The 26,717-nt window shown below is 50.3% G+C and overlaps 1 protein-coding gene across 1 annotated transcript in view; it reads right to left on the reverse strand.

Annotated features, from left to right (window-relative positions):
- Positions 1-26,717, reverse strand: part of LOC138663014 (zinc finger protein 436-like) — a 74,478-nt gene that overhangs the window by 32,908 nt on the left and 14,853 nt on the right. Inside the window, exons 2-5 of the mRNA XM_069749057.1 lie at positions 7,987-8,136; positions 7,678-7,857; positions 7,472-7,595; positions 7,290-7,387 (exon numbers count right to left, since the gene is read on the reverse strand). Of these exons, the coding sequence (XP_069605158.1) occupies positions 7,290-7,387; positions 7,472-7,595; positions 7,678-7,857; positions 7,987-8,136 (552 nt within the window). The remainder of the gene's footprint in view (positions 1-7,289; positions 7,388-7,471; positions 7,596-7,677; positions 7,858-7,986; positions 8,137-26,717) is intronic.

Below are 26,717 nucleotides of genomic sequence, written 5' to 3' on the forward strand. Positions count from 1 at the left end.
TGGGGGACCCCTCAAAAGTGATGTAGGGACCCCCTGTATTTAATAACCAGCAATGGCTATGCAGACAGCTTCAGGTTGATATTAAAAGCCTAGGAAGGGGCCATGGACACTGCCCCCTCAGGCTAAAAACAACAGCTCTCAGCCACCCCTGAAAAGGCACATCTCTAAGATGCACAAATTCTGGCACTTAGCCTCTCTCTTCACACTTGCCCTTTAGCGGTGGCAAGTGGGGTAATAGTTGGGGGGTTGGAGTCACCTTTGTATTGTCCGGTGACATCAAGCCCCGAGGTTAGTAATGGAGAAGCGCCAATAAGAAGCCTCCATTACTAACCCCATAGTCACATTGTAAGAAAACAAACAACCAGAAAAAAGTCCTTTAATTGAAAGAATGACACAGACTCCTTTAATAATCTCAATTAAACCATACTTACGACCTCGCCTGATTGCACCGAAGCCCTCAATCTCCTGTAATAAACCAAAAATAATAAAACAACAATATCCCTCATCTGTCTGGGGGAGAAATAGTTTCCAACCTGGACGGTGCCAAGATGTGACCGTCCAGGCTGAGAACCACTGGTGAATGAGCTGCTGCAAGCGCTGCCTCAGTGTCTAGCGGTGACATCACTGATGCTCCGTTCCCAGCCGGGCAGAACTGCGGTGACCTCGGAGAGAAACCCCACTAACATCGTGAGAAAGTTGCACAGTGCAGAGGTGAGTTCACCGGGAGAATTCTTAAACAATACAGTGTGGGGACCCCTCTATTCTTTATGACTAGCCTTGCTGAAGCTGACAGTTGAGGGTTGCATCCCCCAGCTGTGAGTTTGGCCTGGCTTGTTGTAAAAATTAAGGGGAACCCACACAGGTTTTTGTTTTAATTATATATTTACCTCACAGAAGCAGCTGATGAATACTCCTATCATCCGCTCCTGCTCTCACTGTTATTAGCGATTGCAGGTGTCGGATGATGGGAGCAGTTGTGCCATCAGCTGACACCAGTGACCGGAGGTAACCTCTATACCTCCGATCACAGCTGAGCGCTCCCGCTCTTTTAACAGTGGGGGAACTGCGGCTCTCTGACAGTCAGGGATGGTTTCACTGCCGTTCAGAAGTGGTTTTTGCCGTGCTGTCATGCATACAGTATGACAGCATATTGTCGGGCTCCCCATTCAAGTGAATGGGGTTCGGGTCCACTCTGCTCAATGACAAGTTAGATACCAATTTATATAGCCAACTAGCATGGTAACGATAATTCTAATCAGAAATCTGTACCACTAGTCAAAACAGGACCTAAACGACCTATCATCAAAAACATAACAGCAACATGAAAAAGATGATACACGGTCAAGAAAGTATCATACAAAAATATAAACTTTATTGATCTTAAAATACAACAAGTGCATGGAAGGTGATACAAAAAATGGCGCCACAGAAAAAGACGCTGCAAAAAACTAGCAGGAGGCACGTGCACAGGAATATCAGTCCACAAGTATATAATAATCACATACTACCAGTATTTATGGACATAGTCCAGAAAAAATAAGCAAAAAGATGTAAAGTAACCTAAAAAATAAGCATAACAAAATAAACGTAGCTATACGTGAAATAATCCATTGAAGTGGGAGACCAGACTACCTGCAGCAATCAAGACAAATCACCTCAGGTCACAGTCCTAGAAATACTAATGAATTGGCAGTGCAAAATAAGAGACATATTCAACATAGGACTGCCGATCTGCACAGTCAATAGTTAGTAATATGAGGCAGCTATACTACATAAGTCGCCGCAGAATGGTACCCACCGCAATGTGGACTGAAGATCCTGGGAACGCGCCTCCGCCCCAACGCACGTTTCGGTGAGAAAACCTTCGTCAGGTGGCATACAGAGTGAGTGAACAACGGGTTTAAAAAGGGGAGACCCCGGAAGTACAAGCTAGCGTGAACCAGAAGTAGACGATCAGCGTCATGGCAACCATAGCGCCGGCACACACCGAAAGCAGCCGAAGGACGCCGAAGAACACAGGGGCCCCATGTGATCAAGAGCGTCCAACGGCCGCCACGGACATGCGCAGGCGCAAGGACGCCCGACAGACTGCCCGGCATATACAGCGTAGGTATACAATATATAAATAAATAAAGAGAAGGGCCGCTTAGATCGCAATATTACCGGAATCCCAGACTCAGTTAAACAATATACACATTAACAATATACTGTATATAAGTAATGGAGATGTTACAAACTGGGCACATATGCAGAGGGTATACCGGAAATGGATATGTGTCGTCATGGCAACATAACACTCAACGTTAAGTGGGGCTGTAGATAGATAACACAAGCCATAGGGCCAACATGATCCAAAGCACCGGACCGCGGCTCAAAAAACACACATAATACCACCATACATAAAACCTACACAGACAACGCTAGTTCGAGACCGGAATCAATTAAATTATAAATAGATCGTAGGTACTAATACTTGGCCGGCTAAACCACAGACATACAATAAAACTACTACATGTCTAGCCATCTCAGACCACTCCCTCCCCCACATATAAATGGACTACCACCAATATGCAATAAACCACAGAATACAACAATATTATGTGACACATAATAGCCCACAAAATTGAAGAAAAAGTCCATGCAAGTCCTCATACGGGAAACGTCCTAATCCCTGGAATGGGTTAATTTGATAGTAGCAGAGGCTTGATCCAAGGGATAGAGCTGATCTTGGCAGATGTACAACTTCACAGGGTCGACATATACTAGGAAAATAACACAATTAAAAAGTGTTTAAAAACAATAATAAAACAGCGACCACACCATGGCGCCAAATCAGTACCGGAATTATCCGTGTCCGTGTGCTCACGTGGTACATCAGTGTGGCACACGCTACAGTTAAGCACTGTCCCTTGCATCTGGTGCTGAAGCCGCCATTCATTTCAGCATCGTTCGCTGGCGAGAAGATATGAAAAATCTTTTTTTTTTTGGGGTGTTTAAAAAAAAGATCCCTGTCCCCAACCCCCTCCCACTCCCTGTGCGCCCCCCCCCCCCCCCCCGCTGTTAATAAAATACTTACCCGGCTCCCTCGCTACTTCTTCTCCTCCCATAGGGGTGGAGCCGCATATTCATCACTGTAATGGGCGGCACCACGTGACCGCTCATACAGAAGAAGCTGCGGCGAGGACAGGAAGCAGCATATCGAGTGTTCCTCAGGCAGAATTCTGGGATGGGGTGAATCTTGTGGGGGTAGGTGTCAGAGGGAGTGCGTTCAGGTTGCTACTACAGAGGTACCCGCAGATCTATCCTCTCTCCCCAAGCAATATTGGTCTTATGCAGACGTGTTCTCCAAAAAGGCAGCGGAGACCCTTCCGCCCCATCGCCCCTATGACTGTCCTACTGATCTCTTGCCTGGTGCTGAGCCTCCCCGGGGTCGAGTCTATCCGTTATCTCTCCCGGAGATGGAGGCAATGTCTCAGTACATTCAAGAGATCCTGGCAAGAGGGTTCATCAGGAAGTCAGTGTCACCTGCTGGGGCAGGGTTCTTTTTCGTGCAGAAGAATGGGGAATTACGTCCATGCATAGATTATAGGGGTCTTAACACCATCACCGTTAAGAATAAGTATCCTTTGCCCCTGATATCTGAGCTTTTTGATAGGCTACGGGGAGCAAGGGTATTTACTAAATTAGATCTGCGGGGTGCTTACAACCTGATTCGCATCCGTGAGGGGGACGAATGGAAGACGGCTTTTAACACCGCTATGAATATCTGGGGATGCCCTTCGGGCTCTGTAATGCCCCAGCCATTTTCCAAGACTTTGTGAACGACATCTTCAGGGATATGCTTTCCACCTCGTTCGTAGTTTATCTGGATGATATTCTCATCTACTCTCCAGATATAGACTCCCACCGGAGAGATGTTTGCAAGGTCTTCGACCTCCTACGGGCTAACTCCCTCTATGCCAAGTTGGAGAAGTGTGTGTTTGAGCAGGAGTCCTTGCCTTTCCTTGGCTATATCATCTCTGCCCAGGGATTGGCTATGGATCCTGCCAAGCTACAAGCTGTAATGGACTGGCAGGAACCCCATTCTCTTAAAGCGGTGCAGCGCTTTATGGGGTTCATTAATTACTATCGCCAGTTCATTCCCCACTTCTCAACTTTGGTAGCTCCCTTGGTTGCCCTCACCAAGAAGGGGGCAAATCCCAAGTTGTGGTCTGAGGAGGTCTCCAAGGCCTTTCTCTTGATTAAGTTACACTTCGTTAGCGCTCTTATCCTGCATCGCCCCGATGTAGATAGGCCATTTATTTTGGAGGTGGATGCCTCATCCGTTGGTGCTGAAGCAGTCCTCTTCCAAAAGGATGCTCAAGGTCAGAAGCATCCTTGCTTCTTCTTCTCTAAGACCTTTTCACCAGCGGAGAGGAATTATTCCATCGGGGACAGGGAGTTGCTAGCTATGAAGTTGGCTTTCTCAGAGTGGAGACATCTTCTGGAGGGAGCTCGCTTTCCCTTCCAGGTGTTCACAGACCACAAGAACTTGGTGTATTTACAGACAGCTCAGCGGCTAAATTCTCATCAGGCTAGATGGTCCCTGTTCTTCTCCCGGTTCCATTTCACCCTCCATTTTCTTTCTGGGGAGAAGAACGTTTGTGCTGACGCTCTTTCTTGCTCTGTAGTATCATCATCATCATCAGAGGAGGAAGAGCCTCGGCTTATTTTCCCTTCAGAGAGCCTGAGAACGGTGGCTCTGGTTTCGCTAGAGTCTGTGCCCCCAGGCAAGACTTTCGTTCCATCTAATTTGCGACCGGAGGTTCTCTCTTGGTCTCACTCGTCCATGGTGGGTGGACACTTTGGGACCAAGAGGACATCTGAGCTCTTGGCGAGGACGTACTGGTGGCCGCATATGGCTCGTGACGTCGCAGACTATGTTCGGGCATGTGTCTCCTGCGCCAAGAACAAGTCTCCTCGGCAACGGCCAGCTGGGTTGCTTTACCCCATGCCGGTGGTGGACAGGCCCTGGGAGATGGTCGGGATGGATTTTGTGGTGGGCTTACCCAAGTCTCGTAACTGCACCATTATCTGGGTGATCACTGACCATTTTTCCAAAATGGTGCACTTGGTGTCTCTTCCGCGGCTACCTTCTGCACGGGCTCTGGCAGTGTTGTTCATCAAGCATATCTTTCGCCTACACGGTATGCCAGACAAAATTTGTTAGTGACCGGGGTCCCCAGTTTGCGTCTCGATTCTGGAGAGAGCTTTGTCGTCTACTCAGTATTGAGTTGAATCTCTTTTCGGCATATCATCCCGAGACGAATGGGTTGGTAGAGAGGGCCAACCAGACCCTGGTCACATATTTATGACATTTTGTTTCTGCCAGGAAGGATGACTGGGCATCCTTGCTACCATGGGCAGAGTTTGCGCTTAACAACGCCGTACCCAACTCCACCAGTCAGACTCCATTCCTCCTAAATTACGGCCAGCATCCGCGTGTCCCTGTGCCCATGCCCATGTCTTCCACCGACTCCAGGGTGGCAGACTAGGCTGTGGAGGCACGAGACATTTGGGTCCGCACTCAGGATGCCATTCGGGCCTCCAAGGAGAGAATGAGGTCCTCCGCCGATGCTCATCGGCGCCCCGCTCCGACCTTTGCTCCTGGCGACTTAGTGTGGCTCTCCGCCCGTAACATCAGGCTGCGTGTTGAGTCCACTAAGTTTGCACCTCGCTACTTGGGTCCCTTCAAGGTCCTCGAACAGGTTAACCTTGTGGTCTACCGTCTGGCCCTTCCTCCACGCCTGGGTATCACCGACACCATTCATGTGTCCCTCTTGAAACCCGTATACATGTCCCGGTTTTCCGAGTCATCTGCCGGGACATCGGGTTCGTCTACGGACGATTACGAGGTGAACGCTATTTTGGGGTGCAAGGTGGTACGTGGCAAAAAATTCTATTTGGTGGATTGGAAGGGTTATGGCCCAGAGGACAGGTCCTGGGAGCCTGCTGAACACATTCGAGCTCCGCAGCTCATTGCTGCCTTCGAGCGTAGCGAGGTCCAAGGAAGAGGGGGCCCATGTTAGGTGTCGAGTTCCCGCCTCTGCACAGGGGGCATCTCGAACCATCTCTGCTGCGGTCTCCCATTCTTCTCCAGCCGCAGTGGAGTCTGCTCAGCGGAGATGTCGGTCCCAGTGTCTTGCTCAGTCTCACTCTGTGCATAGGGTTACTGCAGCTTTTCCAGCTTCTGCCATTGAAGCCAGTGCTGGGCAGCGGCGAGCAGACGCTTCTGGGTCTAAGTCCTATTTTGCACACACTGAGCATGCCCAGGGCGAGATCTCTCAGTGGAGATCTGGGGTCACGTGCTCAGGTTCTGCAGCGACTTCCATTGGTCCTTCTCACGGAAGGTCCTGTAGGTACTAGGACTAAGTTCTGCTTTGCACACTGAGCATGCCCAGGGCAAGATCTCTCAGTGGAGATCTAGGGTCACATGCTCAGGTACTGCAGCAATTCCATTGGTCCTTCTTTGAAAGGTCCTATACGTGCTGCAGCTATTTAAGGCTCGCATGGCCGCACGGCCATGCGCTAGTGTACATTTGCATACGTGTGTTTGTTGTGAGTGCAAGTCGTCCTTGGATACCCCTACCCTATTGTATGACTGTTCGCGTAAGGTGTATGGCTGCTATCTAGCGCCCGACTAACCTCACTACGTCTTACACACAATATAGCGTCTAATTGCTGTGACCGCCAGTGCGGCGCCATGCGCTTTCACAGCGCTTTCCTGAGCCAAGCCTGGGTGGTTAGTGGCGTTCGCCAGTGCGGCACTGCATGCACTCTCATGCTTCTTTATCATTATTATTTATGTCACTCTGACACCCAAGTAGCGGTGTCAAGCGCATGAGGTCTATGTACTCAAATCCTGTGTTTTGGGATTGAGTTCTGAGACTCCTTGCTTGCGCTCTTGGTGCGGTACCGCGGCCCTGTGACGCAACAGGGTTCGCTTCCTGCACACAGGGTGAGGTTAACCCGTGTGTGTATTCACATTGTACCGCCATATAGTCCATCATTACTTGGCAGCAGGTTCCATCTCTGCACGGTGGACCCCGGGCTGCGAACGCACCTTAATCTATCTTATTATTTGGTGCGTTCCGCTAGCCCTAACAAGCTCTAATCCTGCCATCTCCACCGTTCTCATTACACAAGTATAAAACATATAATACTGGTGGATAAAACAAGACTGAGCACAAGACTTTCACCGGCGTCTACACATCATAGAGTAGATCTCCTGATACCTTCTCTCCATCTACCTGATGATCCTGAGGAGCATTGGGATCTTCTTGGTTACAGTCCTGTGGAAGAAGAGGATGGGGACATCTCTCTGGTGTTGTCCTCTTACTGGATCGATCTGGAGGAAACACATACAGGGAGTGAATTCATTCTTTACATACAGATAATTATAGGCCATGTGTATTTAGTCCTGTCCTATTACCTGGAGATGTGAGGGGCTGGGGAACCTCCATTATGACGTTCTTGTACAGATCTCTGTGTCCTTCTAAATACTCCCACTCCTCCATGGAGAAATAGACAGCGACATCCTGACACCTTATAGGAACCTGACACATACAATGATACCGTCATCCCCCGATCCCTTCATAGTGTTACTGTATAATGTCCCAGCATTCCCAGCAGTGTCACCTCTCCAGTCAGCAACTCAATCATCTTGTAGGCGAGTTCTAGGATCTTCTGGTCATTGATGTCCTCATGTATCAGGGGGTGAGGCGGAGGCCCTGTGATTGGGCTCAGGGGTCTTCCCCATCCCTCAGACACAGGGTCCTGACAGCGATCACTAGAGGTCTTCTTCACCACTGTGTAATCCTGGTAATGGAGAGACACATTAATAAATCTCACTACAGACATTTCCAGAGTCCTCACCTCTCCAGTTCTGTCCATCTGTTATTCCCATAGATAAGAATGATGTAATGTGACGTCATCAGAATCTCTCACCTCTCCAGTAAGCCGGAAGAGGATCTCTAGGGTGAGGTGTAATATCCTCTCCGCCATCTTGTCTCTGTCCATATCCATCTTTGATGGGTAAATCAGGAAAATTCTCTTTTGTAGAAGATCTTCACTGAGAGGATCCGATATTGTAGAGACCTGAACGAGAAGATGAGCCGATGTAACATCATAAGAATCCTGTGTAATAATACAATTACTGGAGATAATAAGGGAAACATATGAGGAGATTTATTATTTTACAGTATTTAGTTTCCTTCTTTACATCTACTAATAAATCCTATATATTTAGGCCACAGACAACAAGCAGTTTCCTCCTCGGAGTCGGCAGCTGAATACGTTCCTCATAGACTCATCTTCCATAACGCTAATTCTCGTCTCATTTACCACCCTGGAATCGGCATTAGCAATACTGCAGGAGATATTCATTACACGCGACATGAGAAATAACTACTTCATGATGAGGACGACATCTTCATCTTCTACTACGGCTCTAGAAACAGATTTGTCCAGAGTCGGTCACTGACTCCATCACCACCGGCCTCTATATGAAGGTTTCCCGTCTTCCCCGCACTGTAATCTTCTATCACGTTAGATCTCAGGTCTGATTCACACACAGAAGTTTGTTTATAGCCTAGGAAAGGAGGTAATACCCATGGAGCTTTCCATGCTAGTAATATCAGCTCACAACTGTATACTTAGTCTTTAGTGGCTAATAAAATGGGGGACCCGTCAAAAGCGATGTAGGGTCCCCCTGTATTTAATAACCAGCAATGGCTATGCAGACAGCTGCAGGTTGATATTAAAAGCCTAGGAAGGGGCCATGGACACTGCCCCCTCAGGCTAAAAACAACAGCTCTCAGCCACCCCTGAAAAGGCACATCTCTAAGATGCACAAATTCTGGCACTTAGCCTCTCTCTTCACACTTGCCCTTTAGCGGTGGCAAGTGGGGTAATAGTTGGGGGGTTGGAGTCACCTTTGTATTGTCCGGTGACATCAAGCCCCGAGGTTAGTAATGGAGAAGCGCCAATAAGAAGCCTCCATTACTAACCCCATAGTCACATTGTAAGAAAACAAACAACCAGAAAAAAGTCCTTTAATTGAAAGAATGACACAGACTCCTTTAATAATCTCAATTAAACCATACTTACGACCTCGCCTGATTCCACCGAAGCCCTCAATCTCCTGTAATAAACCAAAAATAATAAAACAACAATATCCCTCATCTGTCTGGGGGAGAAATAGTTTCCAACCTGGACGGTGCCAAGATGTGACCGTCCAGGCTGAGAACCACTGGTGAATGAGCTGCTGCAAGCGCTGCCTCAGTGTCTAGCGGTGACATCACTGATGCTCCGTTGCCAGCCGGGCTGAACTGCGGTGACCTCGGAGAGAAGCCCCACTAACATCGGGAGAAAGTTGCACAGTGCAGAGGTGAGTTCACCGGGAGAATTCTTAAACAATACAGTGTGGGGACCCCTCTATTCTTTATGACTAGCCTTGCTGAAACTGACAGTTGAGGGTTGCATCCCCCAGCTGTGAGTTTGGCCTGGCTTGTTGTAAAAATTAAGGGGAACCCACACAGGTTTTTGTTTTAATTATATATTTACCTCACAGAAGCAGCTGATGAATACTCCTATCATCCGCTCCTGCTCTCACTGTTATTAGCGATTGCAGGTGTCGGATGATGGGAGCAGTTGTGCCATCAGCTGACACCAGTGACCGGAGGTAACCTCTATACCTCCGATCACAGCTGAGCGCTCCCGCTGTCTTTTAACAGTGGGGGAACTGCGGCTCTCTGACAGTCAGGGATGGTTTCACTGCCGTTCAGAAGTGGTTTTTGCCGTGCTGTCATGCATACAGTATGACAGCGTGTCAAACACTGTATTGTCGGGCCCCCCATTCAAGTGAATGGGGTTCGGGTCCACTCTGCTCAATGACAAGTTAGATACCAATTTATATAGCCAACTAGCATGGTAACGATAATTCTAATCAGAAATCTGTACCACTAGTCAAAACAGGACCTAAACGACCTATCATCAAAAACATAACAGCAACATGAAAAAGATGATACACGGTCAAGAAAGTATCATACAAAAATATAAACTTTATTGAACTTAAAATACAACAAGTGCATGGAAGGTGATACAAAAAATGGCGCCACAGAAAAAGACGCTGCAAAAAACTAGCAGGAGGCACGTGCACAGGAATATCAGTCCACAAGTATATAATAATCACATACTACCAGTATCTATGGACATAGTCCAGAAAAAATAAGCAAAAAGATGTAAAGTAACCTAAAAAATAAGCATAACAAAATAAACGTAGCTATACGTGGAATAATCCATTGAAGTGGGAGACCAGACTACCTGCAGCAATCAAGACAAATCACCTCAGGTCACAGTCCTAGAAATACTAATGAATTGGCAGTGCAAAATAAGAGACATATTCAACATAGGACTGCCGATCTGCACAGTCAATAGTTAGTAATATGAGGCAGCTATACTACATAAGTCGCCGCAGAATGGTACCCACCGCAATGTGGACTGAAGATCCTGGGAACGCGCCTCCGCCCCAACGCACGTTTCGGTGAGAAAACCTTCGTCAGGTGGCATACAGAGTGAGTGAACAACGGGTTTAAAAAGGGGAGACCCCGGAAGTACAAGCTAGCGTGAACCAGAAGTAGACGATCAGCGTCATGGCAACCATAGCGCCGGCACACACCGAAAGCAGCCGAAGGACGCCGAAGAACACAGGGGCCCCATGTGATCAAGAGCGTCCAACGGCCGCCACGGACATGCGCAGGCGCAAGGACGCCCGACAGACTGCCCGGCATATACAGCGTAGGTATACAATATATAAATAAATAAAGAGAAGGGCCGCTTAGATCGCAATATTACCGGAATCCCAGACTCAGTTAAACAGTATACACATTAACAATATACTGTATATAAGTAATGGAGATGTTACAAACTGGGCACATATGCAGAGGGTATACCGGAAATGGATATGTGTCGTCATGGCAACATAACACTCAACGTTAAGTGGGGCTGTAGATAGATAACACAAGCCATAGGGCCAACATGATCCAAAGCACCGGACCGCGGCTCAAAAAACACACATAATACCACCATACATAAAACCTACACAGACAACGCTAGTTCGAGACCGGAATCAATTAAATTATAAATAGATCATAGGTACTAATACTTGACTGGCTAAACCACAGACATACAATAAAACTACTACATGTCTAGCCATCTCAGACCACTCCCTCCCCCACATATAAATGGAGTACCACCAATATGCAATAAACCACAGAATACAACAATATTATGTGACACATAATAGCCCACAAAATTGAAGAAAAAGTCCATGCAAGTCCTCATACGGGAAACGTCCTAATCCCTGGAATGGGTTAATTTGATAGTAGCAGAGGCTTGATCCAAGGGATAGAGCTGATCTTGGCAGACGTACAACTTCACAGGGTCGACATATACTAGGAAAATAACACAATTAAAAAGTGTTTAAAAACAATAATAAAACAGCGACCACACCATAGCGCCAAATCAGTACCGGAATTATCCGTGTCCGTGTGCTCACGTGGTACATCAGTGTGGCACACGCTACAGTTAAGCGCTGTCCCTTGCATCTGGTGCTGAAGCCGCCATTCATTTCAGCATCGTTCGCTGGAGAGAAGATATGAAAAATCTTTTGTTTTGGGTGTTTCAAAAAAAAAGATCCCTGTCCCCAACCCCCTCCCACCCCCTGTGCGCCCCCCCCTCCCCCACTGTTAATAAAATACTTACCCGGCTCCCTCGCTGCTTCTTCTCCTCCCATAGGGGTGGAGCCGCATATTCATCACTGTAATGGGCGGCACCACGTGACCGCTCATACAGAAGAAGCTGCGGCGAGGACAGGAAGCAGCGCCAGCGAGGGAGCCGAGTAAGTATTTTATTAACAGCGGGGCGGCGCACAGGGGGTGGGAGGGGGTTGGGGACAGGGATCTGTTTTTTAAACACCCAAAAAAAAAAAAAAAGATCTTTCATATCTTCTCTCCAGCGAACGATGCTGGAGAGAAGAAATGAATGGCGGTTTCAGCACGACGCTGGGGGGACAGTGCTTACTGTAGCGCTGTCTCCTGCACGGCACACGGACTGCACACAGATAACATCCGTGTGCGGTACATGTTTTACACGGACCCATTGACTTTTATGGGTCCGTGTAATACGTGAGCTCCCATGAACACTGACATGTCTCCGTGTTTTCCAAACGGACACACGGTCTGTGAAAACACGCTGACATGTGCAGAGACACATTGATTTTAATGTGTCTACGTGAGTCAGTGTCTCCGGTACGTGAGGAAACTGTCACCTCACGTACCGGAGCCACTGACGTGTGAAACCGGCCTAAGGCTGCGTTCCCAGCCGGGCTGAACTGTGGTGGCCTCAGTGAGATCCCCGCTAGCACCATGAGAAAGTCGCACAGTGCAGAGACGAGTTGAAATGCACCTCAGTGAAATTCTCCCGGTTAACTCGCATCTGCATCGTGCGACTTACTCACGGTGCTAGCGGGGATCTCGTAGAGCCCACGCCATTTTTTTCAGAAAAATAATCTTTTATTAATTTAATACATTTTCAGTAAGCTGCACACACTGCACTAATTGTATTTGTCACTGACATCTATATATCTATCTATTCTATTTGTATTTACTGTATGTAATCCATGTCTTCTATCCTGTCGCCTCCTGTAGTGATTTTACACTACCGCAGCTGCTGAATTACCGGCTTTTTTTCTATTTATCTATGTAAAATATATATACATTGTGTCACTGAGATCTATAAAAAAAAAAATCTTCCTTCTCACTCCCAATAGAGGTGGTCTTTGCTGTCCTTTTTCATTCTCGGGTCCTCTACCAGAGACCTGGGAGTTTGAGGGTTCTGCGCAGGATCTTAGTTGTTACCAGCATTGCACTTTTCTGGAGAGAGACCTCAGATGTTGCTCCTGGGATCTGTTGTAGCTAGTGTTGAGCGATATCTTCCGATATCGAAAAGTATCGGTATCGGATTGGATCGGCCGATGTTCAAAAAATATTGGATATCGCCGATACCGATACCCGATCCCAATGCAAGTCAATGGGACCAAAATATCGGAATTAAAATAAACCCTTTCTTTCCTTGTAGGTTCATTCTACATGAAGGAAAACAACTAAGAATAATGCAGGATGTATTTGGGGAGGTGGCGGAGACATTAAAGGCATAGAGGTTTAGCCCAATCAAATAGAATAGCATGATTTTTTTTTTTTTTAAAGACGTTCGGAGTGACAAAGATATTGACTATGTAAATTTTTTTTTATTTTGTCAGATATTGATGTTTCACTATTCCATGCCCTTCCCCTTCTTTTTTTAACTTTTCCCACACTTTCATCTTCATCATCATCAGCATCTTTGACATCAACTTCTTCTTCACCTTATTCATCTTCTTCTTCATCTTCTACCTATTTTTTTTTTTGGATTACATTCTTCATATTCATTTTATTCAACTATTATTATTCTTCCTATTCTACTTCTTCATCATATTCTCATTTGTGACAGGCATTGCCGTAGTTGTTATCTATAAAAGTTTGAAGATTACACCTTCCGTTCTGCCTGTCACAAAAGTTACATTTGTCCGCGTTCAGTTTGGCCTGCAGCATCAGGCTTTATCCAGGGGCACCACGAGGAGGAACGGACTCACCCCCATACACTGCTTAGTCTTCTTCTGCATATAATTTAGATAATATCTTTTGCTCTGATATTAAGTGTTATGCTTAATGTTCTTCTGCTCTTTGTTCTGCAGCCTCTTGTTCTTCTGCTTCTTGGTCTTCCATGTCGTCGTCTCCAGGGTAGTCGTCTCCAGGGTCGTCGTCTCCGCCGTCGTCGTCGTCATCGGGGTGGTCTTCAGGGTCGTCATCTCCAGGGTCGTCGTCATCTCACTGGTTGTCGTCTCTGGTGTCGTCGTCATCTTAGGGGTGGTCTTCCGGGTCGTCGTCTTTAGGGTCTTCAACTTGGAAATGTAGCAGAAGGTACAAGAAGGCTGAGAAAATGCCAAGAACCAGCTGATGGAACTGGAACTCGGATGGCTACCCGAAGGTTCAAGAATCAAGAGCCTATGGAACTGCCGAGGACCAGCTGACGTTACTGGAACCCGGTTACTAAGCAGGAGGTACCCGTGCTAAAAAGCACTACCAAGGACCGCCTGACGTTGGCGGAACTCGGATACCCAGAAGGAGGCACCTAAGCCAAAGGCTCTGCCCGGAACCAGCTGACGTTACTGGAACCAGGATGGGGAGCAGAAGGTACAAGAGCAAAAGACACTGCCGAGAACCAGCTGACGGTACTGGAACCCGGATGGGTAGCCGAAGGTCCAAGAGCCAATGGAACTACCGAGGACCAGCTGACGTTACTGGAACCCGGTTACTAAGCAGGAGATACCCGTGCCTGAAAGCACTACCAAGGACCACTTGACGTTGGTGGAACTTGGATACCCAGAAGGAGGTACCTAAGCCAAAGGCTCTGCCCGGAACCAGCTGACGGTACTGGAACCAGGATGGGGAGCAGAAGGTACAAGAGCAAAAGACACTGCCGAGAACCAGCTGACGGTGCTGGAACCAGGTGGTGAACCAGAAGGTCCACAGGACTGCCAATTCACGCAGCCCACACAGGAAGCTCCTAAACTGGAGGCACCCTGGAGTTGGCTAACCCGACCGCAACACGACGGGGCAAGCATAGGCGTCTCAGTGAGCTTGACACTACCCGGAAACAGCTGACGGTGCTGGAACCAGGCTGGGCACGAGGGAGTACCCGTGACAAAAACACTGCCGAGAACCAGCTGGCGGTGCTGGAACCCGGATGCGTTGCCCCAGTGTGCAAGAGCCAATGGCACCGAGGGCCAGCTGACGGTGCTGGAACCCGGTTACTAAGCTGTAGGTGCCCGCGCTTAAAAGCACTACCAAGGACCGCCTGGCGTTGGCGGAACTCGGATACCCAGGAGGAGGCACCTAAGCCAAAGGCTCTGCCCAGAACCAGCTGACGGTGCTGGAACCAGGTGGTGGACCAGAAGGTCCACAGGAGAGGAGAGAACAGCTAGGCCGCGAGGCAGCCGCAGTTACCGAACCTCAACAGTCCTACAGGGGGAGCTTGGCCTACTGGCACTACAGAACCAGCCTTGACTGCCAATTCACGCAGCCCACATAGGAAGCTCCTAAACTGGAGGCACCCTGGAGTTGGCTAACCTGACCGCAACACAACGGGGCAACGCATAGGCGTCTCAGTGAGCTTGACACTACCCAGAAACAGCTGACGGTGCTGGAACCAGGCTGGGCACGAGGGAGTACCCGTGACAAAAACACTGCCGAGAACCAGCTGACAGTGCTGGAACCCGGATGCGTTGCCTATTCAAGATTGTCTTCCTAGAGCCCCAACTAGCGGTGTTGGAGCAAAGGGTAAGCAGGGGGAGCATAGTGTAGGCCGAAGCCTGCACTGGAGGCAGCTTTGTGTCTGCGTTGCGTTTGCAGGACACAATGCCAGCTACACAGCGGGGGAACAGCTGGCGGTGCTGAACCCCACTGACACATTGGCTGGTGTTTTTCTCTGTGCAGCTAGCACATCCGGGCCCCAACTGGCGGTGTTAGAGCCCAGGGTCAGCAGGAGGAGGAGAGGAGCAGAGTGTAGGCCGAAGCCTAATTGAACCAATTTCAAAGGTAACCTTTAACCCACCCTCAGGTGTTACAATGTAGAAGAGCCACACCTTGTGCAGCAGTAATGCTCCACAAGTGAAAGGTTGCTCTTTAAATTTTGCTCATTGCACACGCAGAATGAAAGACGTACACAATTTTGCCCATTGTACAGTAGAACTGTATTGGAGGCGTGACTTGTCTTTTTAAGGAGACGCGGCACAGGTGTCCAAAAATAACGCCTTGGTGCTGGGCGCAGCCTCCTGAGCGTTATTTGCTGTACAGGAGTCTGTGCTCTTGTTATCCCTTGGCCATGCGCTGTGAGTGCTGCCTGTCTTATGACCTCATTTCATGTTGGCCGGTGCGGTTATCGATGGCCATGAATCCCAGACCCCCAGTGTGTTTTCAATAAATCACACTGCGGGGCTGGGATTCATGGCCTTGTGCAGTAAATATGTTCGCCGCTCACAAATGTCCTTACACCTGCTTCAGACTGGGCGGCCTCAGCTGATCCCTTATCGCATGCCACGGCCATGAGGCCGCACAGTCTGAAGAAGGCGGAAGGAGATGAGTGAAGACAGGCGAACATATGCACTGCACATGCCCATCAATCACACCCTCGCAGTCAAAATATATGAGACAACGAGGGGCATTGTGTCGGGCAGGGCGGACGCACAGGCACAAGCAGCCAACCAATGATGTCAGAAGACGGGCAGCGCTACCAAGGGGGGTGCTGCGTGTCATTTAAAAAGGAGAATCACACCTCAGGGGCAGTGAAATGGTCTGTAATGAGACACATTTTGTACGTGTTAAATTCAATGTGGGCAAGGAGAAAAAGTCAGCCACCTTGTACAAATGCAGCAGTACTGCTGTACAAGGTGGCTGTTATACATAGAAACACCTGGGGGTGAGGGTCAGGGTCCCTTTAATTTCAGTTCAGGTGCCTGCATGGCATTTGCAGGTCACGTTGCCGGCTACACAGCAGGGGAACAGCTGGCAGTGCTGAACCCCACTAACACATTGGCTGGTGTTTTTCTCTGTGCAGCTAGCACTTCCGGGCCCCAACTGGCGGTGTTAGAGCCCAGGGTCAGCAGGAGGAGGATAGGAGCAGAGTGTAGGTCGAAGCCTGCACTGGTGGCAGCTTTTGTTCTGTTGTGTCAGCGTGGCTTGTGCTGGACACGTTGCCGACTACACAGCAGGGGAACAGCTGGCGGTGCTGAACCCCACTAACACATTGGCTGGTGTTTTTCTCTGTGTAGCTAGCACGTCCGGGCAAAAACTGGCGGTGTTAGAGCCCAGGGTCAGCAGGAGGAGGAGAGGAGCAGAGTGTAGGCCGAAGCCTGCACTGGTGGCAGCTTTTGGTCTGTTGTGCCAGCGTGGCTTGTGCTGGACACGATGCCGGCTACACAGCAGGGGAACAGCTGGCGGTGCTGAACCCCACTAACACATTGGCTGGTGGTCTTCTCTGTGCAGCTAGCACGTCCGGGCAGAAACTGGCGGTGTTTGAGCCCAGGGTCAGCAGGAGGAGGAGAGGAGCAGTGTGTAGGCCGATGCCTAATTGAACCAATTTCAAAGGTAACCTTTAACCCTCCCTCAGGTGTTACAAAGTAGAAGAGCCACACCTTGTGCAGCAGTAATGCTCCACAAGTGAAAGGTTGCTCTTTGAATTTTGCTCATTGTACACGCAGAATGAAAGACGTACACAATTTTGCCCATTGTACAGTAGAACTGTATTGGAGGCCTGACTTGTCTTTTTAAGGTGACGCAGCACAGGTGTCCAAAAATAACGCCTTGGTGCTGGGCGCAGCCTCCTGAGCGTTATTTGCTGTACAGGAGTCTGCGCTCTTTTTAGCCCTTGGCCATAGCCAGTTAGAGCTGCCCGTCTTATGACCTCATTTCATTTTGGCCGGTGCGGTTAGCGATGGCCATGAATCCCTGACCCGCAGTGTCTTTTCATAAAGTCACACTGCAGGGCTAGGATTCATGGCCTTGCGCAGTAAATATGTTCGCCGCTCACTCATGTCCTTACACCTGCTTCAGACTGGGCGGCCTCAGCTGATCCCTTATCGCATGCTGCGGCCATGAGGCCGCACAGTCTGAAGAAGGCGGAAGGAGATGAGTGAAGACAGGCGAACATATGCACTGCACATGCCCATCAATCACACCCTCGCAGTCAAAATATATGAGACAATGAGGGGCATTGTGTCGGGCAGGGCGGACGCACAGGCACAAGCAGCCAACCAATGATGTCAGAAGACGGGCAGCGCTACCAAGGGGGGTGCTGCGTGTCATTTAAAAAGGAGAATCACACCTCAGGGGCAGTGAAATAGTCTGTAATGAGACACATTTTGTACGTGTTAAATTCAATGTGGGCAAGGAGAAAAAGTCAGCCACCTTGTACAAATGCAGCAGTACTGCTGTACAAGGTGGCTGTTATACATAGAAACACCTGGGGGTGAGGGTCAGGGTCCCTTTAATTTCAGTTCAGGTGCCTGCATGGCATTTGCAGGTCACGTTGCCGGCTACACAGCAGGGGAACAGCTGGCAGTGCTGAACCCCACTAACACATTGGCTGGTGTTTTTCTCTGTGCAGCTAGCACTTCCGGGCCCCAACTGGCGGTGTTAGAGCCCAGGGTCAGCAGGAGGAGGATAGGAGCAGAGTGTAGGCCGAAGCCTGCACTGGTGGCAGCTTTTGTTCTGTTGTGTCAGCGTGGCTTGTGCTGGACACGTTGCCGACTACACAGCAGGGGAACAGCTGGCGGTGCTGAACCCCACTAACACATTGGCTGGTGTTTTTCTCTGTGTAGCTAGCACGTCCGGGCAAAAACTGGCGGTGTTAGAGCCCAGGGTCAGCAGGAGGAGGAGAGGAGCAGAGTGTAGGCCGAAGCCTGCACTGGTGGCAGCTTTTGGTCTGTTGTGCCAGCGTGGCTTGTGCTGGACACGATGCCGGCTACACAGCAGGGGAACAGCTGGCGGTGCTGAACCCCACTAACACATTGGCTGGTGGTCTTCTTTGTGCAGCTAGCACGTCCGGGCAGAAACTGGCGGTGTTTGAGCCCAGGGTCAGCAGGAGGAGGAGAGGAGCAGAGTGTAGGCCGATGCCTAATTGAACCAATTTCAAAGGTAACCTTTAACCCTCCCTCAGGTGTTACAAAGTAGAAGAGCCACACCTTGTGCAGCAGTAATGCTCCACAAGTGAAAGGTTGCTCTTTGAATTTTGCTCATTGCACACGCAGAATGAAAGACGTACACAATTTTGCCCATTGTACAGTAGAACTGTATTGGAGGCCTGACTTGTCTTTTTAAGGTGACGCAGCACAGGTGTCCAAAAATAACGCCTTGGTGCTGGGCGCAGCCTCCTGAGCGTTATTTGCTGTACAGGAGTCTGCGCTCTTTTTAGCCCTTGGCCATAGCCAGTTAGCGCTGCCCGTCTTATGACCTCATTTCATTTTGGCCGGTGCGGTTAGCGATGGCCATGAATCCCTGACCCGCAGTGTCTTTTCATAAAGTCACACTGCAGGGCTAGGATTCATGGCCTTGCACAGTAAATATGTTCGCCGCTCACTCATGTCCTTACACCTGCTTCAGACTGGGCGGCCTCAGCTGATCCCTTATCGCATGCTGCGGCCATGAGGCCGCACAGTCTGAAGAAGGCGGAAGGAGATGAGTGAAGACAGGCGAAGATATGCACTGCTCGTGCCCATCAATCACACCCTCGCAGTCAAAATATATGAGACAACGATGGGCGTTGTGTCGGGCAGGGCGGACGCACAGGCACAAGCAGCCAACAAATGATGTCAGAAGACGGGCAGCGCTACCAAGGGGGGTGCTGCGTGTCATTTAAAAAGGAGAATCACACCTCAGGGGCAGTGAAATGGTCTGTAATGAGACACATTTTGTACGTGTTAAATTCAACGTGGGCAAGGAGAAAAAGTCAGCCACCTTGTACAAATGCAGCAGTACTGCTGTACAAGGTGGCTGTTATACATAGAAACACCTGGGGGGGGGGCAGGTTCCCTTTAATTTCAGTTCAGGTGCCTGCATGGCGTTTGCAGGACACGTTGCCGGCTACACAGCAGGGGAACAGCTGGCGGTGCTGAACCCCACTGACACATTGACTGGTGTTTTTCTCTGTGCAGCTAGCACGTCCGGGCAAAAACTGGCGGTGTTAGAGCCCAGGGACAGCAGGAGGAGGAGAGGAGCAGAGTGTAGGCCGAAGCCTGCACTGGTGGCAGCTTTTGTTCTGTTGTGCCAGCGTGGCTTGTGCTGGACACGTTGCCGACTACACAGCAGGGGAACAGCTGGCGGTGCTGAACCCCACTGACACATCAGCGAGTGTTTTTTCTGTGTAGACAACACTTCCAGGTGACAACTGACAGTGTTGAAACCCAGGGAATCAAAGAGGAGCAGAGTGTAGGCCGAAGCCTGCACTGGTGGCAGCTTTTGGTCTGTTGTGCCAGCGTGGCTTGTGCTGGACACGTTGCCGGCTACACAGCAGGGGAACAGCTGGCGGTGCTGTACCCCACTGACACAATGGCGGGTGTTTTTCTCTGTGCAGCCAGCACTTACAGGCCCCAACTGGCATAGTTAGAGCCCAGGGTCTGCAGGAGGAACAGAGTGTAGGCCGAAGCCTATTTGAACCAATTTCAAAGGTAACCTTTAACCCATCCTCAGGTGTTACAATGTTGAAGAGCCACACCTTGTGCAGCAGTAATGCTCCACAAGTGAAAGGTTGCTCTTTAAATTTTGCTCATTGCACACGCAGAATGAAAGACGTACACAATTTTGCCCATTGTACAGTAGAACTGTATTGGAGGCGTGACTTGTCTTTTTAAGGAGACGCAGCACAGGTATCCAAAAATAACGCCTTGGTGCTGGGCGCAGCCTCCTGAGCGTTGTTATTTGCTGTACAGGAGTCTGCGCTCTTGTTAGCCCTTGGCCATGGCCAGTTAGCGCTGCCCGTCTTATGACCTCATTTCATGTTGGCTGGTGCGGTTAACGATGGCCATGAATCCCAGACCCGCAGTGTCTTTTCATAAAGTCACAGTGCGGGGCTGGGATTCGTGGCCTTGTGCAGTAAATATGTTCGCCGCTCACACATGTCCTTACACGTGCTTCACACTGGGCGGCCTCAGCTGATCCCTTTTTGCCTGCCACGGCCATGAGGCCGCACAGTCTGAAGAAGGCAGAAGGAGGGGAGTGAAGACAGGCGAAGATATGCACTGCTCGTGCCCATCAATCACACCCTCACAGTCAAAATATATGAGACAACGAGGGGCGTTGTGTCGGGCAGGGCGGACGCACAGGCACAGGCAGCCAACCAATAATGTCAGAAGACGGGCAGCGCTACCAAGGGGGGTGCTGCGTGTCATTAAAAAGGAAAGTCACACCTCAGGGACACTGTAATGGTCTCTAATGAGACACATTTTGTACGTGTTGAGTTCCACGTGGGCAAGGAGAAAAAGTCAGCCACCTTGAACAAATGCAGCAGTACTGCTGTACAATGTGGCTGTTATACATAGAAACACCTGGGGGGGGCAGGTTCCCTTTAATTTCAGTTCAGGTGCCTGCATGGCATTTGCAGGACACATTGCCAGCTACACAGCAGGGGAACAGCTGGCGGTGCTGAATCACACTAACACATTGGCTGGTGTTTTTCTCTGTGCAGCTAGCACATCCGGGCCCCAACTGGCAGTGTTAGAGCCCAGGGTCAGCAGGAGGAGGAGAGGAGCAGAGTGTAGGCCGAAGCCTGCACTGGTGGCAGCTTTTGTTCTGTTGTGCCAATGTGGCTTGTGCTGGACACGTTGCTGACTACACAGCAGGAGAACAGCTGGCGGTGCTGAACCCCACTGACACATCAGCGAGTGATTTTTCTGTGTAGACAACACTTCCAGGTGACAACTGACAGTGTTGAAACCCAGGGAATCAAAGAGGAGCAGAGTGTAGGCCGAAGCCTGCACTGGTGGCAGCTTTTGGTCTGTTGTGCCAGCGTGGCTTGTGCTGGACACGTTGCCGGCTACATAGCAGGGAAACAGCTGGCGGTGCTGAACCCCACTGACACAATGGCGGGTGTTTTTCTCTGTGCAGCCAGCACTTCCGGGCCCCAACTGGCGTAGTTAGAGCCCAGGGTCTGCAGGAGGAGCAGAGTGTAGGCCGAAGCCTAATTGAACCAATTTCAAAGGTAACCTTTAACCCACCCTCAGGTGTTACAATGTTGAAGAGCCACACCTTGTGCAGCAGTAATGCTCCACAAGTGAAAGGTTGCTCTTTAAATTTTGCTCATTGCACATGCAGAATGAAAGACGTACACAATTTTGCCCATTGTACAGTAGAACTGTATTGGAGGCGTGACTTGTGTTTTTAAGGAGACGCAGCACAGGTGCACATAAATAACGCCTTGGTGCTGGGCGCAGCCTCCTGAGCGTTGTTATTTGCTGTACAGGAGTCTGCGCTATTGTGATCCCTTGGCCATGCGCTGTGAGCGCTGCCTGTCTTCTCACCTCATTTCATGTTGGCCGGTGCGGTTAGCAATGGCCATGAATCCCAGACCCGCAGTGTCTTTTAATAAAGTCACACTGCAGAGCTGGGATTTGTGGCCTTGCGCAGTAAATATGTTCGCCGCTCACACATGTCCTTACACCTGCTTTAGACTGGGCGGCCTCAGCTGATCCCTTATCGCCTGCCACGGCCATGAGGCCGCACAGTCTGAAGAAGGCGGAAGGAGATGAGTTAAGACAGGCGAACATATGCACTGCACATGCCCATCAATCACACCCTCGCAGTCAAAATATATGAGACAACGAGGGGGGTTGTGTCGGGCAGGGCGGACGCAAAGGCACAGGCAGCCAACCAATGATGTCAGAAGATGGGCAGCGCTACCAAGGGGGGTGCTGCGTGTCATTAAAAAGGAAAGTCACACCTCAGGGACATTGTAATGGTCTGTAATGAGACACATTTTGTACGTGTTAAATTCAACGTGGGCAAGGAGAAAAAGTCAGCCACCTTGTACAAATGCAGCAGTACTGCTGTACAAGGTGGCTGTTATACATAGAAACACCTGGGGGGTGGGGGCAGGTTCCCTTTAATTTCAGTTCAGGTGCCTGCATGGCGTTTGCAGGACACGTTGCCAGCTACAGAGCAGGGGAACAGCTGGCGGTGGTGAACCCCACTGACACATTGACTGGTGTTTTTCTCTGTGCAGCTAGCACGTCCGGGCAAAAACTGGCGGTGTTAGAGCCCAGGGTCAGCAGGAGGAGGATAGGAGCAGAGTGTAGGCCGAAGCCTGCACTGGTGGCAGCTTTTGTTCTGTTGTGCCAGCGTGGCTTGTGCTGGACAAGTTGCCGACTACACAGCAGGGGAACAGCTGGCGGTACTGAACCCCACTGACACATCAGCTAGTGTTTTTTCTGTGTAGACAACACTTCCAGGTGGCAACTGACAGTGTTGAAACCTAGGGAATCAAAGAGGAGCAGAGTGTAGGCCGAAGCCTGCAGTGGAGCAAGTTGAAAGGGAACCTTTAACCCCCCCCCCCCAGGCATTTGTTGCTGAAAGAGCCATCTTGTACAGCAGTAATACTGCACATGGAAAATGGTGGCTCCTAAAATTATGCTCCTTGCAAACGCTGAAGTACACACTCATATAATGTGTCCCCTCACACTGTTAAACCGTTCCGGAAGTGGGACTTTCCTTTGTAATGTGACACAGCACAGCCGTCATTCCAACCCCCTTGGTGCCGTGCGCCACCTCCTCAACGTTGTTTGGTTCTGTCACGGAGCCCGCGCTGTAATGTTATCCCTTGGCCATGCACAGTTAGCGGTGCCCGTCTTCTGACATCATTTAGGTGTCAGGCTGGCAGTGCCTGTGCGTCAAAGCTGCCCGAGATCCAACCTCGCAGTGTCATCTAATGTAATCCCACTGCGGGCCAGGGATCCATGGGCATGCGCAGTGCATATCATCGCCTCTCACTCACCTCCTTCCTGCTTCTTCAGACTGTGCGGCGTCACGGCCGTGGCATGCTTTTAGGGATCAGCTGACGCCGCCTAGTCTGAAGAAGCGTGAAGAAGGGGAGTGAGAGGCTAGTATATGCCCTGCGCATGGCCATGGATACCAGGCCCACTGTGGGATCACATTAGACGACACTGCGAGGTGGCATTTCGGGCAGCGTGGACGCACAGGCGCAGCCAGGACGACAACAAATGATGTCAGCGGACGGGCAGCGCAAACTGTGCATGGCCAAGGGATAACATAACAGTGCAGGGTCCATGACAGAATCAAACAACGCTAAGGAGGCAGCGCACGGAGCCAAGGGGGTAGGAATGACGGCTGTGCTGCGTCACATTACAAAGGAAAGTCCCACCTCCGGGACGGTTGGACGGTGTGAGGGGACACATTACATGAGTGTGTAGTTCAGTGTTTCCAAGGAGCATAATTTCAAGAGCGACCTTTTCCTTGTGCAGTATTAGTGCTGCACAAGGTGGCTCTTTCAGTAACAAACGCCTAGGGGGGGGGGGGGGGGGACAGGTTCCCTTACATTTTTGTTGTGCCAGCGTGGCGGTCGCATGACACGTTGCCGGATACACAGCTGGGGATCAGCTGACGTTACTGAACCCCAATAACAGAGGAGCGACTGTTGACTGTGCAGACAGCACTTCCAGGCACCAACTGGCGGTGTTAGAGCCCAGGGACAGCAGGAGGAGCAGATTGGAGGTATTGCCGCACACACAGCTGGGGATCAGCTGACGTTACTGAACCCCAATAATAGAGGAGCGACTGTTGACTGTGCAGACAGCACTTCCAGGCACCAACTGGCGGTGTTAGAGCCCAGGGACAGCAGGAGGAGCAGAGGAACAGAGTGTAGGCCGAAGCCTGATTGGAGCAAGTTGAAAGGGAACCTTTAACCCCCCCCAAGACGTTTGTAGCTGAAAGAGCCATCTTGTGCAGCACTAAGGATGCAAAAGGAAAAGGTTGCTCTTTTAATTATGCTCCTTGCAAACACAGAAGTAAACACTAAAAATGTGTCCCCTTATACCGTAAAACCGTCCCGGAGGTGGGAATTTCCTTCGTAATGGGACGCAGCACAGCTGTCATTCCTATCCCCTTGGTGCCGTGCGCTGCCTCCTCAGCATTGTTTTAACCTGTCACGGAGCCTGTGCTGGTCTGTTATCCCTTGGCCATGCCCAATTTGCGCTGTCTGTCTTCTGACATAATTTGGTGTCAGGCTGTCAGTGCCTGTGCGTCCACGCTGCTCCAGATCTCACCTCGCAGTGTCGTCTAATGTAATCCCACTGCGGGCCTTGGATCCATGGGCATGCAAAGTGCATATCCTCGCCTCTCACTCCCCTCCTTCCCTCTTCTTCAGACTGTGCGGCGTCATGGCCGTGGCATGCTATTAGGGATCAGCTGACTGCGCACAGTCTAAAGAAGGTGGAGGGAGATGAGCGAGAGCCCGAGGTGAAGATATGCACTGCGCATGCCCATGGATCCCAGGCTCGCAGTGTGATTCAATCAGAAGACACTGCGAGGCGGGCTCTCGGGCAGCGCGGGCGCACAGGCGCAGCCAGCCTGACACCAAATTATGTCAGAAAACAGGCAGCGCAAATTGGCCATGGCCAAGGGATAACAGAACAGCGCAGGCTCCGTGACAGCTTAAAACAATGCTGAGGAGGCAGCGCATGGCACCAAGGGGGTAGGAATGATGGCTGTGCTGCGTCACATTATGAAGGAAAGTCCCAGCTCCGGGACGGTATAACGGTATCAGTGAACACATTTTATAAGTGTTAAGTCCTGCGTGTGCAAGGGGCTAAACTAAAAGAGCTACCTTTTCCTTGTGCAACATTACTGCTGCACAAGATGGCTCTTTCAGTAACAAACGCCGGGGGGGGGGGGACAGGTTCCCTTACATTTAGGTTGTTGTGCCAGCGTGGCGGTCGCAGGACACATTGCCGGCTACACAGCTGGGGATCAGCTGACGTTACTGAAACCCAATAACACTGGGTCGTATGTTTTGACTGTGCAGCCTGCACTTCTGAGCCGCAACTGGCGGTGTTGGAGCCCAGGAATAGCAGTTCAGGTGGTAGAAAGATGAACACATCAGGAGATCTGGATGACACCCAATTACTTAATCAGGCAGAGGAGTGGCAAATTCCTGCGAGATCCAGGCCTGGTTCATCTTCAGGAAAGTAAGCCGGTCAACGTTATCGGAGGATAGTCGCATGCGACGGTCTGTTAGTACACCACCTGCGGCACTAAAGACACGTTCCGATAAGACACTAGCCGCAGGGCAAGCCAGCACCTCCAATGCATACTGGCTTAGCTCTGGCCATGTATCCAGCTTAGAGACCCAAAACTTGAACGGGGGAGAGCCGTCTGGGAGTACAGTAAGAGGGCAAGCCATGTAGTCTGTCACCATCTGACGGAACCGTTGCCTCCTGCTGACTGGAGCCGCCGGTGATGGTGTAGACATTTGGGGCGGGCACACAAAAATTTGCCACAGTTGTGCCATACTGGGCTTGCCTTGGGCAGAGGCACTGCTTCTGCTCCCTCTTTGTGCAGAGCCTCCCCCACTGCCTCGACGCACTGAGCTGCTTTGTAAAGCACTAGCAGCACTCCTCTCAGTTGGACTGGAGAAGATGATGGAATTCACCAGTGTGTCGTGGTACTCCCGCATTTTACGCTCCCGGGTCAACGCTGGGATGAGGTTTTGGACGTTGTCCCGGTAGCGAGGATCGAGGAGGGTGAACACCCAATAATCAGGCATGTTGAGAATGTGGTCGATGCGGCGGTCGTTTCTCAGGCACTGCAGCATGAAATCCACCATGTGCTGCAGACTGCCAACTGGCCCAGAAACGCTGTCCCCTGCTTGAGACATGATCTCTGTCTGCTCGTCATCACCCCACCCTCGCTGTACACACTGACCACTGGACAATTGTCTCACTCCCTCCTCTGGACGGAGCTCTTCCTCCTCCATTGACTCCTCCTCATCCTCCTCACAAAGTGGCCCCTGCGTACCCC

This window comes from Ranitomeya imitator, chromosome 2, assembly GCF_032444005.1.
Source record: "Ranitomeya imitator isolate aRanImi1 chromosome 2, aRanImi1.pri, whole genome shotgun sequence".
Taxonomy (NCBI): domain Eukaryota; kingdom Metazoa; phylum Chordata; class Amphibia; order Anura; family Dendrobatidae; genus Ranitomeya; species Ranitomeya imitator.